This window comes from Pelodiscus sinensis, chromosome 3 (genome assembly GCF_052426305.1).
Source record: "Pelodiscus sinensis isolate ZL-2025 chromosome 3, ASM5242630v1, whole genome shotgun sequence".
NCBI classification, from domain to species: domain Eukaryota; kingdom Metazoa; phylum Chordata; order Testudines; family Trionychidae; genus Pelodiscus; species Pelodiscus sinensis.
This window is the reverse complement of record NC_143054.1, coordinates 186,673,622-186,688,119: the sequence shown is the minus strand read 5'-3', so window position 1 is coordinate 186,688,119 and position 14,498 is coordinate 186,673,622. Positions and strand designations below refer to the sequence as shown.

The 14,498-nt window shown below is 41.3% G+C and overlaps 1 protein-coding gene across 7 annotated transcripts in view; it reads left to right on the top strand.

The window, feature by feature from the left end:
• AFTPH (aftiphilin) overlaps positions 1–13,635 on the top strand; it is a 74,089-nt gene extending 60,454 nt beyond the window's left edge. For 6 of the 7 annotated variants that reach the window (XM_075925579.2, XM_075925581.2, XM_075925578.2 and 3 more), the window contains one exon: positions 12,542–13,635. In XM_075925579.2, coding sequence (XP_075781694.2) covers positions 12,542–12,686 — 145 coding nt within the window. In that variant the 3' untranslated portion in view covers positions 12,687–13,635. The remainder of the gene's footprint in view (positions 1–12,541) is intronic. The other variant, XR_016349291.1, reaches the window with a different exon arrangement.
• The last annotated feature ends 863 nt before the right edge of the window (positions 13,636–14,498 follow it).

Below are 14,498 nucleotides of genomic sequence, written 5' to 3'. Positions count from 1 at the left end.
ATATACCTCATTTTATGAGGAGGAATGTCTTTTTTTTTTTTTTTCAAAAGAGCATTTTTTCAAAAGTGCTCCCTTGAAAAAAGGCGTTCTTGAATGCAAACAGGGCTTTTTCGAAAGAAGTGGTTGCAGTCTAGATGCTCTTTTTCGAAAGAGGCTTGTAGTCTAGATGTACCCTGTGATTGCAAGGCTTACACTTCTGCAACTTTACAGTTTAGGATCTCAAACTACTCAGCCCTGTTGGCTATGTGTGTTTTCCGCAATTACTCCAAACTCGTGGACTTTGCAGACGATATTCCAGAGGTAAAGAGACCTCAATTTACCATTGTATCTGAGAGGCAGGTTGTTTCCCATGCTGCCCTCCAGGCAGCACTTAATGCTGCGGATACTACGGCTAGAACCATGACCACTGCAGTTGTAATGCACAGAAACTCCTGGTTCTCCCCAGCCACCTTCCCTTGGTAGATACTGTCCACAGTTGAGGACTTGCCCTTTGACCACAAGAAGCTCTTTGAGGCCAAGACCAGCAAAGTCCTTAACACCATGAAGGACTCTCGTGCAACTCTTCCTACTTTGAGCATACATACACCTGCCAACCAGCGTAGGCAGTACTAATACCAGCTCTTTCAAAGGCCACGCTACCCTACCTGTCTCAATCAGCAGTCAGATAACAATCTCAACAGGAACCGAACTTGGCCTCAGAGACTAAGACAATTGTCAGGCTCGGCCCCTCAATCTCCACTAGCCAACAAGCAAATTTGAAGCCTTGGTCAAGGGCCTGGAAAACCCCCTGCTATTTTCAGTGCCAATAACGACCATGCACATTTTCCAAAATCGTCTCCACCTGTTTTATCACCAGTGGGCCTCCATCACCTCAGACAGATGGGTGCTCAACATCATTCTTTCTGGTTACACCATCCCTTTCCTCTCCAAGCCTCCTACCTGCCCTTCCTACCCAGTCCCCCTTCAGGAATCCCTCTCACAAGCCTCTGCTTCAATAAAAGGTGTTAGACCTGTTAGACCTATGGGCCATAAAACCAGTTCCACAACAGCATAGCAGAAGAGGCTTCAATTCCTGTTACTTTCCAACTCAAAAGAAATCAGGAGGCGGGAGACAAATTATAGATTTGCACAATCTGAGCAAATTCATCAAGACACAACACTTTTACATGGTCACTTTATCTACTATCATCCCAGCAATGCCAATAAGGGGACTTGTTTTCAGCCCTCAACCTCCTGGAACATATTTTCATGTTCTAATACATCCTGCTCACAGGAGATTCCTAAGATTCACAGTAAGCCCAGACTGCTACCAATATCTGGTCCTACCTTTCGACCTGTCAGCAGTTCCTCAAGTTTTCTCCAAAGTGCTCACCATGGTCACAACGTGTCTTCGTTCTATGGGAATAATTATATTCCCTTGACGACTGCCTTCTCAAGGCAACATCTCAGGACAGTCAGCACACGTGACTGCAATAACCATACAGTGCTTTCAAAAGTTGGGCCTTCAAATAAACTGGGAAAAGTCATCTGTTCACCCTTCCCAGATCATACAATTTGTTGGGGCCCACCTGGATCCCACGGTGGCATGAGCTTACCTACCTCACGACAGATTCGTCACTATTCAAGCGTTGGCCACAACAATCTATTTTTCTCACGCGCTTCACTCAAGGGCTGCCTACATCTTCTTGGCCACATGGCAGCTACAACCTTCGTAGTATCACATGCCCAACTCCACATGCTCTGCCTACAGGTTTGGTTTGCCATGGTATAAAGGCCTGTTAGGCACCCTATGTCGCTTCCACTAATTGTATCTCACGAGGTCAAGACATCCCTCCTCTGGTGAACCAAACCAGCCAATCTTTGCATGGGGGTTATGTTTCTCCAACCTTCCTCCTTGTGTACAATTAAAACAGATGCTTCACTCACTGGCTGGGGGACACACCTCTGAGACCAGACCACCCAGGGACTCAGGTCAACTCAAGGATGTCCCTACACATAAATCTGTTGGAACTGCATGCCACGCACAATGCTTGAAGGCATTTCCTGCCTTCCATTGCCGACAAAATGTTGGTGTCCTTACAGCTAACCTTGCCTGTGTCTTCTATATCAGGAGGAAGCCAGGTCTTGATCCCAGTGCACCAAGGCCATAAACCTGTGGAACTTTCGCATCAGCCACAATATCCACCTCTCCGCAGTTCATATAGCAGGTGTCACCAGCATCACAGCAGATGCTCTCAGCAGACATTTCCATCAGCACCATGAATGGGTGCTCAATTCTTTCATAGTGTGCTCCCTGTTCCACAGATGGGGGTCACCCGTTGATAGACCTATTTGCAACACCTCACAATACCAAATGCACACAATGTTTTGTTCCAAAGCGGACATCAGGACAGGACCACTCAGAGATGCCTTTCTCATCTCATGGGATCACAAGCTTACTTACACCTTTCCACCGATACCACTTTTCCCCAAAGCCATTCAGAAGGTCAGGACAGATGAGTCCACAATCATACTAATAGCCCCAGTCTGGCCGAGACAACCATGGTATCCCTTCCTGCTCAGGATGTCAGTTCACATGTCCATCACTCTCTCTCTCCAGCACAAACTCATCACTCTGTGTCAGACAACATGAACCTACCCGGACCTGCACAAACTGTATCTAACAACCTGGCTCCTCTGTCGCTCTCCCACTCTGAACTAGGGCTTCCAGAGCAGATATGAGCAATCTTTATCCACAGACGTAAGGACTCCACCCGCACCTTCTACACCTACAAGTGGAATCGCTTCTTAGCATGGTGCGCTTTGAAGGTGCAGGACCTGATATCTGTGCCCCTGTCTCTTATCTTGGACTATCTGCTCACTTTAAAGCAATCGTCGCTCTCATTTAGCTCTGTCAAAGTATACCTGTCGGCCATAATGGCCTTCCACCACAAAATTGAGGGCTGCTCTGTTTTTACTCACCCTACAACCAAAAGGTTCCTCAACAGGCTGCAGCTCTTCCATCCTGATATATCACAACCTATACTTTCCTTGGACCTTAGTCGGGTACCTGACCAGGCCACCTTTCGAGCCTCTTGCCTCCTGCTCCCTTTCACATCTCTCCAGGAAGGTTGCTCTCGTGGTTGCCATCACATTGCTTGGTGCATGGGGGACATGGCGGCACTCATGGCTGACCTACCTTTTATAATATTCCATTCTGATAAGGTTACCCTTTGTGCTCACCTGAAATACTTACCCAGGGTTGCTTCTTCATTCCATATAAATGACCCAGTGAACTTACCTGTATTTTTCCCAAAACCACATGCAAATGCGCTCGAGGCTTCCATGCATACTCTCAATGTCAGGCATTAGCATTTTATCTGCAAAGGACTAAAGCCTTCCGACAAACCCCTCTGCTCTTCTTGCATTCGCCGGCCGAGTTAAAGGGCAACCAATATCGAAACAGACTGTCCAAATGGATTACCAACTGTTTAAAACTGTTACACTCTTTAAGTGCCTACAAACCACTATTACGTTTGATGGCTCATTCCACCAGGGTCATACTCTCTTCCGCTGCATACCTATGCAACGTGCCACTGATAGACATTTGCAAAACAGCCACCCGGGCATCCCAACTTAACTTTTGCTAAGCACTATACACTTTCTTGTGGGCTCCACAGTGTTATCATCGGCTTATCTCAATATTCCAAAGCCCCAGCTACCACGGGCCAAAACTGCTTGCTAGTCACCAAGTGTGGAGCATCCCTGGAGATCTCTCGAAGAAACAAAGGTTACTCACCTTGTGCAGCAACTGGAGTTCTTCGAGGTGTGGTGTTCCCATGGATGCTCCACAATGCACCCTCCTTTCCTCTGCTTCAGACCTGGAGGGCTTCCGAGGCAGAGAAGGAACTGGAGGGCTGGGACTGTGCATGTGTGTTACCTGCTAGCACAGTGTACGCCAGTTGGTGCCGTGCATGCACAGCCCCCACAGGGACTGCTTCAAAATCTACGATCCAGGTGCTGGGACGGCACCAAGACCAAGCGTGGAGCATCCACGAAGACACCATCTTGAACTCCAGTTATTGCACAAGCTGAGTAACCTTCGTTTTTAAACACCAAGCACTAAATGCTGAAAACGCTCTCTACTGAGGCTTTTTCTGAATCTGTGGGAAAAGTTTTTACTGTTTCCTCACAGTATGAAAACACTAGAAGCTGATGTTTAAAAAAACCTTAGTGACAATGATGAAATTTCAACTGCAAACCATTAGGGGGAGCCCTAAACTTCAAGGCTGTCTTTTGATTATCACATTCCAGCTTGAGTATTTAGCAGGACTGAAAATCTGGCAGCATCTTGGATAAATACAGTAACTTTTTGAAAGTTTATCACAAAATGGTCTGAAAACACAGAATAGGGAAGTAAGCTGTTTTTGTCCTTACATGTAAGAGAACAGTGCTTACTTCATTTTAGTGTAGAATGATTTTTCAGATATTTTAATTCTGACTAAATTATCTCAGAAAAGCTGACAAAATCCAAGGTACACCTAGTACTTGGAAACGTCTTTGTTTACGCTACTAAATCTCTCTGTAGATTTGTACTTGTTTACCTGGCAAGCTATTCAAATAGTTATTTCAGGTTTTTCTACAACACAGTAGAAAGATTTGTATTGAAACAAATATCTGTTGGCATATTATATTGTTATTGTTGGTAGTGTGGATTTGGTTCAGCATCCAAAATATGGTAGGAACTTTGTGAGCAAATAAGTCACGCTGTATTCCAATTAGTAGCCTCCTGGTGTCTAAGCATAAAAGTGACTAAAAGGGATTATTTTTTAGATTGTTTCAAGTTTTTGAAGGTGAGGGATTGATAATGTGGTAAAAGCAAGAAACAAACGTGGTGGACGTTGTTTTGGAGGCAAGAAGGAAAAATGGAGGTACATGAAGAAGTAGGCAGGCCAGCTACAGGTTCGGGGTCATGTAGGAAATTGGAAATTAGTTCCAAATACTGACTGTAGTGACATGAGGAGGCTATAACTTCTGATCTGGTGTTTGGGGACTTTTATGGCCTGCCACAGAATCTGCACATGCTGATCTAACCTTGCAAGTAACTTGGAGCTGCTGGGGTTTGGTGCCCCAGATAAGTGTATCTGGTGGAAATTAACTGGATGGGTTGGCAGGCCTTCCCATTATCCCGTTCCCTGGTGGCTGTGAAAGGAAATTTTACTGGCTTGGAGGGGGGTGGGAGGTGAGAGAAAGGACCTTAGAAAGCAATTAATCCAGGGTGTCTGGGTGATGCCTGATTTGGAGCAGCTGAAACCTGAAGTTTCCACTGTTTAATTTTTGCAACTGAAATTCAATTATTAAATCTGAATTTAATAGTTAGCAGTATGATCAGCTACAAGTGTGTCTGTTGTAGTTGGTTTTTAATTAATCCCATCCCCTCTGAAAGAAATATTCTAACTGTCCTTATTTCTTCCAAAATGCGTTTGAACCCAAGATCTGTGGGGGCAGGGGAAGTGAGCTGGGTAAACTGAAGATGTGGAAATGTCAAGTGATTTCCTTAAGTCGTAGAACTCCCTCATTTGTGTGATGTAGCACCATTTTCATCTATAGTTTGGTTGCTAACAACTGTTGAGTTACTCCCTCAAAACAAGAGTGGGGGGAAATGACAATATAGTTCCTTATATATTGGTGTATTAAATTTAAAGATAAGCTACAAGGAAGGATCAATGATCCTGTAAAGGATATTGCTGAGACTCTGCAATCATGCAGAGCATTGTAGAATTATAAACTTTTGGATTCTTAAAAATTGCCCTGATAAAAGAAAATGGAGGGTGGAGATATTGTCAAGAAATGGCTGAAAATCTCATGTTGCCTTAAAAATAATTCTGATGAATGCTGCAAACTAGCATCTTTAAATTAGGGTATGTTGTATGTGAGTCCATTGTTGCAATTGGTGCTGATGTGATAGTATCTAAAATGCTCATTCTAAACACACAAAACAGTTGGTGTCGTGGACAATATCAAAGTCAATAAGCATCACCCATTTGGAAAAGGGATGAAATGGTCAGATGGCAGGCTGGCACATGTTTGGGCTTCTCACAGTTACATCATTTTAACAATGAAGGGGTAGTAGGTTAGCATATCTCCTTGTGGAAAGGTGTTTGTTCCATAGGAGGTGGGTTGGAGGAGAATGTTGTGAGAAACAGATGAATGGGCCCTACACATTCTTCAGGGGGCAGATTAAGAAATTCAGCCTGTCTTCAACCTAGACTGATTTCAGAGACTGTCAGAAATCTGGAGAGGTACAACCACCACCAAAGATCTATTCACTCATGTCAATCTTATGACTCAGGTTGAAATGCATACATTTTTCTCCTAAAGATAACTGAAGATCGCAGAAGCACTTTTCCTGTTCCCAGGAACACTACTGTTTAATGAACAGAATAAAACACATGGAGTGAAGTCCAGACCAATGATAGAGATGGAAAATGGCTATAGATATATTTGGTGCTTTGAAAGGGACAGTTACACAAAGCTGAAAACAATTATAAGCAAAATCATTTGGAAGAAGAATTTAATCAGAAAAATTTGACTTATTCACAGTTTTTAAGAACACTTTTACTAGATGCCCCAAAAGCCACAGTTGAGGAAGGATGTCTTTTTTTTTTTTTAAAGCCCTCATGAAGAGGGGAAGTGAAGCTATAAACAATTTAAAATATAGCACATACAAGAAAGGGGAAACTAATAGTAACAAAAATAAATCAGAAGCTAGGAATAGTAGAAAATTGACAAGGGAAGCAACAGGAGAAGGAATTTATGGCCAACAGAGTTGAGGAAGAGAAGAGGAAGTACCCTAGGAATAAAAAGAAAACCAGCAATGGTATTGATTCAGTAGCAGGTGGAAATGGTAAAATGAATGATAATGCAGAAAAGTCAAAACTATTAAATATTTTGGGGAAATGTAGATAATGTAGTCATATCATATGGTAACACTTTTTATATTCCACGACTATCTCAGGTAATATAAAACAGCAGCTATTAAAGTTAGACTTTTTTTTAAAATCACCAGGTCTGAATAACTTGCATCTAAGAATTTTTAAACAGCTGACTGTAGAGTTCATTGGACAATTAATGTTGACTTTCAGTAAGTCTTAGAACACAGAAAAAGTTCCAAAAGACTATAAAAAAGCTAATGTTGTGCCAATATTTTAAAAGGGTAAACAGGGTAGGGATGTAAAATCCCGGTTTATCAGTTGACAGTTAAATGTTATGCTTCCAGCTCACCGGGGCTACTGGCCCCTGACTCCCAGCCCTCTGGGTCTGCTATCACATCCCTAAAACAGGAGAACCTGGGGGACTATAGACCTCTCATTTTGACACTGATGCTGGGCAAGATAATTGAGTGGCTGATATGAGACTTCTTTAATAAAGAATTAAAGGAGGGGTAATACAGTTATACCAATCAACATGGCTACGTCTACACTGTATGCTTCTTGCGTAAGAACTGTTTTGCGCAAGAGTTCTTTTGCAAAAGATCTTCCACAAGAGCGCGTCCACACTGCCATGTGCTTTTGTACAAGAGATATGCTTTTGTGCAAGAGCGCCCATTGGAGTTTGGGACACTTTAGCCATAGGGGTTTCTTGCACAAGAAAATCATGTTGCCTGTCTACACTGCCTTCTTGTGGAAGAGCTCTTGAGCAAGAGGGCTTATTCCTCATGGTTGGATAAAGCGGAGTGTCGGATTACCGAAGGTCGGATAATCCGGACTCTACTGTATTAATTTTTGGTGTAATACACAGATTTCTGTAAGGGTTTGCTTTGTTATCAAACAACATCTTGACTAAACTAAAAAGATATAAAGTTAATATGGCACACAGTAAACAGATTAAAGTCTGGCTTAACTGCTAGGTCCCAAAATGTGATTGTAAATGGGGAATCATCATCACTGAGTTGGGCATGTTTCTAGTAGGATCGCTGAAGGGATTGATTCTTTACCTTATGCTAGTTAATATCTTTATTAATGTCCTAGAAGACAACATAAAATCTTCATTAATGAAGTTTGCAGATTAGTAGTGGTAAGTAGTGAAGGGGATGGCTTACTGATAGAGTGATCTGGGAAACTGGATTCAAGCAAACTATGTATTTTAATATGGCTAAATGCAGTACACCCAGGAACAAAGAATGTAGGCTGTACATGCACAATCAGGTACTGTAGGCTGGGAAGCAGTGCCTCTGACAAAGATTTAGGGGGTAGTGGTAGATAATAAACCAAACGAGCTTCCAATGTAATGTGGCCAAAAGGACTAATGGATGCATAAACAGGTGGATCATGATAAATTACTTTACTGCTGTTTTGTAACAGTGGTCACTCCAGTGCCATTCTGCATCCAGTTTTGCTGTCAGCAGCTCAAGAAAGGTTGTTGATAAACTAGAGGAGTTGAGCAAAGAACCATGAGAATTATTAGAGATAGAAAACATGCCTTATGTGGTAAAGTCTAGGAAATCAACTTTTTTAGCTTAATAAAGAGAAGATTAAGGAATGATTTGATTAGTCTTTAAACACCTACATGGAGAACAAATATTTAATCATGGGCTGCTCAGTCTAGCAGAGAAAGGTATGATGCTTGGAAATTGAAGACTGGACATTTGTGTTAAGGTTTAACAGTGAGAATAATTAACCATCGAAATAACTTAACAATCTTGCAGTGGATTCTCCATCTCTGACAGTATCTTAAATCAAAATTGCGGTGTTCTTTTTTCCTAAACAATATGCTATCAAAATTATTTTGGGGAGGATCTGTTGCCTGTATTATACAAGAAGTCAGACAAGATCACAGTGGTCCCTTCTGGCTTTGGAATTTATTAAAGTTGACATGCTATTTTGGGATTCAGCATCATTAGAAAAGTTGCTAGCTAGGATTAATGCAACTGTTATGGCTTTATGTATTGCTTCCATCAAACTGGCCTTGTCAACACTACAACCGTTAGGCAATTTAACATGTCTTAAGAATGGTAAATTCAGTTGCAGTGACATTGCTACAGCAGATATTTAGGTTTAGAAGTCACGTAGTGTGAAACCCTGTTTAGCAGTTATAGTAGCTCTACCTACCTATGGTGCTCATGGCCTTGGTTTCTGAATGCCCTACAGAATGTAGTAACACTGATGCTCAGCTGGTGGTAGTTGTATCCAAAACTGTAACCTGGACATGATGAAAGCATTTTTGCTGTAGAACTATATTGGTTATCTGGGAGGATAGGCTGAGTTGCAGAGCACACTGAGGTATGTCTACACTACGGACCTTACAGCAGCACATCAGTACTGTGCTACTATGAGGGTTTCTGAATAGCCTCTCTGTTGCAGTAGTGTTTTCCCGTCAGTATTATTAAACCACCCACAACAAGCAGTGGTAGCTGTGTCAGCAGGAGAGCATCTCCCATTGACACAGCCTGTCCACACTGACACTTTTGTAGGTGAAATTTGTGTTGACCAAAGGGGTGGTTTTTTTCACACCCCGGCCAGCAAAAGTTTTGTCAACAAAGCCTAAAGGGAGGAAAGCACAGTGGTTCACCGTGATTGGTGAATTCATGTGACTGTGTTCAATTTGCATTCTGTGGCATTTTGGGGGAGGTGTTTCAGGCATTAGGCATTAAAGCTCTAGATGGCAGCAATGTACTTTTGTGTAGAATAGTTTGTACTTGTCAGAATAAGCACCAGACTAGAGGCATCACCAGTCTGTTTCTTCTGTAGTAGAACCTGTTGAGCAAAGAATGAAGCAGATAAATAGTAAGCAGTTTGTGAAAACTCTGTGTGTGTCAGAGCAGCATCAATAGCAGTTTGTGTGGTCCTTGAATCCACCCTCTACCCCCTCGCTTCCTCTTTCAAACTGTCCTTTGTCAGATACAACTGCCAATCTGCTGTCACCACTGCAACACAGGAGTTTGCACCCTGAGAGTGCTGTGGTAATTCATCGGTAGGTGGTGGTGTCTCAGCCTATTGCATTTCTCAAATGCTGATAATATAGTGGTTGATGGCCACATTTCAGCAGCTCAGAGATAAGGTGTCCTCCAAGGCCAAATAAAGCTCCTAGTGTAAATAGGAAGGGAAGGAAGCACATACTGGTTTTTCTATTCCTTTCTTCACTAAATCTAGCACACAGCTTTTTTTATTCTGTAGAATTTGGTAATCTGCCTAGTCAGTGGCTCATGAAATTCCACTGCAGCAGAGAAGAGAAAATACCCCTATTCTTGTGAAAAAAGCTCAAGGTTAGCCTCCAGTCTGTTTCATGTAGAGATCTTAAATCAAGTGGGACTTTTAGATGGCAAACAGATTACAGCTCAGTATCAGTATGGTAGCTAGGTATGTAGCACTTTAAAGACTAACAAGATGGTTTATTAGATGATGAGCTTTCGTGGGCCAGACCCACTTCCTCAGATCAAATAGTGGAAGAAAGTAGTCACAACCATATATACCAAAGGATACAATTAAAAAAATGAACAAATATGAAAAGGACAAATCACATTGCAGAACAGAAGGAGGATGCGGGGGGGGTGGGAAGGGGGAGGAAGGAAGGTAAGTGTCTGTGAATTGCTGATATTAAAGGTAGGGAGAGTGGGATGTTTGTGAGTTAATGGTATTACAGGTGATAATTGGGGAAACTGTCTTGGTAATGGGTGAGAAAGTTCAAAGTCTTGTTAAGTCCTCGTTGGCAAGTGTCGAATTTTAATGAGTTATAAGATCAAGAACACATATTCCTGCGCATCCAGAAATATAATCTATGCTATCATGTGCCGAAAGTGTCCGTCTGCTATGTACATTGGACAAACATCTCAGACACTTCGCCAAAGGATTAATGCCCACAAAACAGATATCAGACAAGATCACAAAGAGAAAACAGTTTCTTGCCACTTTAACCAGAAAGGACACTCTCTAAATGACTTAGCCACCTGCATTCTGCTACAAAGACCTTTTACATCTGCACTTGAAAGGGAATCCTCTGAACTGTCATTCATGTTAAAATTCGACACTTGCCAACGAGGACTTAACAAGACTTTGAACTTTCTCACCCATTACCAAGACAGTTTCCCCAATTATCACCTGTAATACCATTAACTCACAAACATCCCACTCTCCCTACCTTTAATATCAGCAATTCACAGACACTTACCTTCCTTCCTCCCCCTTCCCACCCACCCCGCATTCCCCTTCTGTTCTGCAATGTGATTTGTCCTTTTCATATTTGTTCATTTTTTTAATTGTATCCTTTGGTATATATGGTTGTGACTACTTTCTTCCACTATTTGATCTGAGGAAGTGGGTCTGGCCCACGAAAGCTCATCATCTAATAAACCATCTTGTTAGTCTTTAAAGTGCTACATTGTCCTGCATTTTGCTTCAACTACCCCAGACTTAACACGGCTACATTTCTATCACTATGTAGCTAGGTATGTAGAGGATGAGTTTGAATCCAGAGTTCCGGCCTCTCTCCTGTTCAAGAAGTCCTGGAAGAACTGCAGAGAGGCCACACGCTAAGACATTTGCTTTCTCCTGATCCTCTGGCCAGCTGAAGTAGTGGAACCTGACAGGTGTTGAAAAGAGCTAGGTTCAGCCCTTCTCATTGGAAAACAAATGAGTTATAAGGAAATCTCTAATATGTCCTAGTTAATCCATCTGATTTCAGGCCTTTGTCTTTCTGTTGTGTCTTCAAAGAAGTTTGAAAGTAGAGCTTGCTTGTAGTAAACGTCCTAAATATACACTTCCCTTAAACATAATTTCAGTGTTTGACAGAGGACATCCACTATAGAACTTCATAGTAACATTCAGTGCCTCTATCAATGATCAGCATTCCATAAAGTAAATTATGACTCCGTACAGGTTGTTTTGTAACAATTAGAGTCAAGGTCTCATTCTATTTCAAAGGAAATTAGCTGTTTGAAGGAAAACTCCCACTGGTGTATGCCCAATGCCCAGGGACAAAATAGTGAAGGGACATGGGGCAAGATACCTTTTAGTAATTTTCAATTAATAACTCTTAGAAGAAGTGCAGGAGGTAAAGAATCGATAACATAATGCAAAACATAAAGGTGATTACTTTCATTATATTCACCAGTAGAAGCAGCTTAATAGTACCTGCCCTCTATAAAAAAGTACTTGGTAAAACATTATGGGTTACTGGATGCAGCCACTAATTATGTAGTTGGATTGAATCTAGCAGCCCCCAGCCCTCCTTTTAGGTTCCTGTTTTCTATTGAAAGATTTCTCTGTGTTAATGATAGTACTCCTGATATCTTACTCGAAGGCTAAAGATAAAATTGTTTCTCACCAAATGTGAATAGTCCCAAGAAAGTGCATCAGAATTTGCAAAAATTTAACGTCTGAGTAGGAAACCAATTTCCTTCATTGCAATAACATTTAGGAGCTCTGTGCCAAATTTCCATGCGAGGTAATGTTGCAAATAGGCAGGATATAATTTCTATTACTTTACAGAAGTGGTCTTACCTCAATCAGCAGCTTTTTCTCCAGGAATGTCAAGTAATGGATTAATGCACTCTTTCTCTTAACAGGAAGCCTAAAAAGGAAGAACATCTTAGTGAAGAGGCTGCCAAGGTGATTTCTAGCCTTCCTGACTTAACTTTCATGCATGCCAAGGTGTTGATGTTCCCAGCCACATTAACACCTTCAACAAGCTGCCAAGAAAAGGTAGACTAAGTGATGTGAATTGGACACTTTCTATTGATTTTTTTCCCCCTTTCTGGCTCATAAAAAGCAATCTTGCTTTAATTAAAAAATTCAAGTTCAGATGATTTGTTGGTAAGCAGCACTAGAAAGGTATACATAGTAATGTATATTTATTTACATACTGAAATCTAAATTTATATGAGAAAAGTGTAAATAATTGGGGGTTGAATCTTTTTGAAGATTTATTCTTTTTGTTGTGCTGGGGTGTAAACATTTGTCTTTGTGAAATACACTGGTGTCCTTCTTACAAAACTTTAAAAATAAAAAAAAAAATTAAATTCCAATCTTCATTCTCAGTAAAATCCCCTTTTCAGCGTTTTTGGATTATATCGAGTGTCTTAATTTTATTTCTGCATATATTAAAATACTTCATTTTCATTGAAAGCTTAAAAGGTCACATGGTTTTTTGTTTGGGGTTTTTATGGGTTTTTCAGATGTTTCTTCAAAACAGGCAGTTCCCTAATTTTTTTATTTGTTGTTTCTCTCTTCAGACTTTAACAAAATGGCTAAAACACTATATAGCCTTTTGAAAGGTATATTGTCAGTACCTTTTTATGTTATGTTATAGATTACTATTTAAACATGGTCTATATTTTAATCAGTTTGATTTGGAAAAGAAGGACCAAAACTATATGAATGTCTTACAATGAAATTTACCTGTTACAGTTTTTATTCTGTTATACCACTATTCCTATGTTTGATTTTGCACAGTGTAAAATGACATAATCATAGATTGCTATGGTTTAGGCTGTATATACAGTAAAAACTATGGGTTGTAAATGTTTGGGGAAATTCCTATGGAAAAAAAAGCTACGTAGAAGAACCTCTAACAAGGTTAATGTGCATGCCCAAGGTCTTTTGAGATTTAAGTGTGTAAATTTCCTTTTAGCTTACACAAAATAAAATAATTTAAAAGATATGTATAGTCTGATATCTTTTTATGCAGCGTTTGTGTCATCAGTCTTTGTTTTTATAGCACTAAAGGGAAATTTGATAAGCTGTACTAGGACAGGCTGCAGTAAAATCTCCCTCTGGCTTGTGGACTACACACTTTCTTGGGACCAACACAAGGAAGCCAGGCATGGTTTAATTGTGTCCAGCCTCTGTGAATCAAATTATTTTTTTTCCGTTTGATACAGGTTTGTTGTCTGTTAGGGCATTATGGCATGAAACAAGTTCGTATGCCCGGGGCTGCCAACAGGTGGTGACCAACCAGGCAGTTGCCCCAGGACCTGGAAATTTTAAAAGGATCTGGGGCTCCGGGTTGCCACTGCTGTTACTACTACAGCCAGAGCCCCAGTCTAGACCCTCTAAATTGCTTCCGGAGTCCCAGGGAGCTTTGAGGACTGGCTGTAGGAGGCTAGCCCCTCCCCTTCTTCCTGAGGCCCCACTCCTGCCAGGGGACCTGCAGCTGAGCCTGATTTCCCTGCCCTCCCCCCCACCACACACACTCTCTGTCTGTCTCTCTGTGTGTGTGCCCAGAGCGTGGCAAAGTCTGTCACCAGCCCTGTGTCTGATTACATCAAGGCCTCTTTATAGTATATTGGCAATACTGAACAGGCGAGATAAGCCAACTATACTAGCCAACTTCCCAACAACAGTGAAAAATGCTAATGAAGTATTTATTTCTCTTGACATATAAAAGTTTCATATTGTCCTTTTGTAGCTCTTTCAAGAATAATATTTTGATGGGGGGGAAGGGATTAAAGGAGGAATTGGATTGGATTCAGTCTACTAACACATCTTTAAGTTGATAGATGCAGCAGAGATTTAAACTGTCTA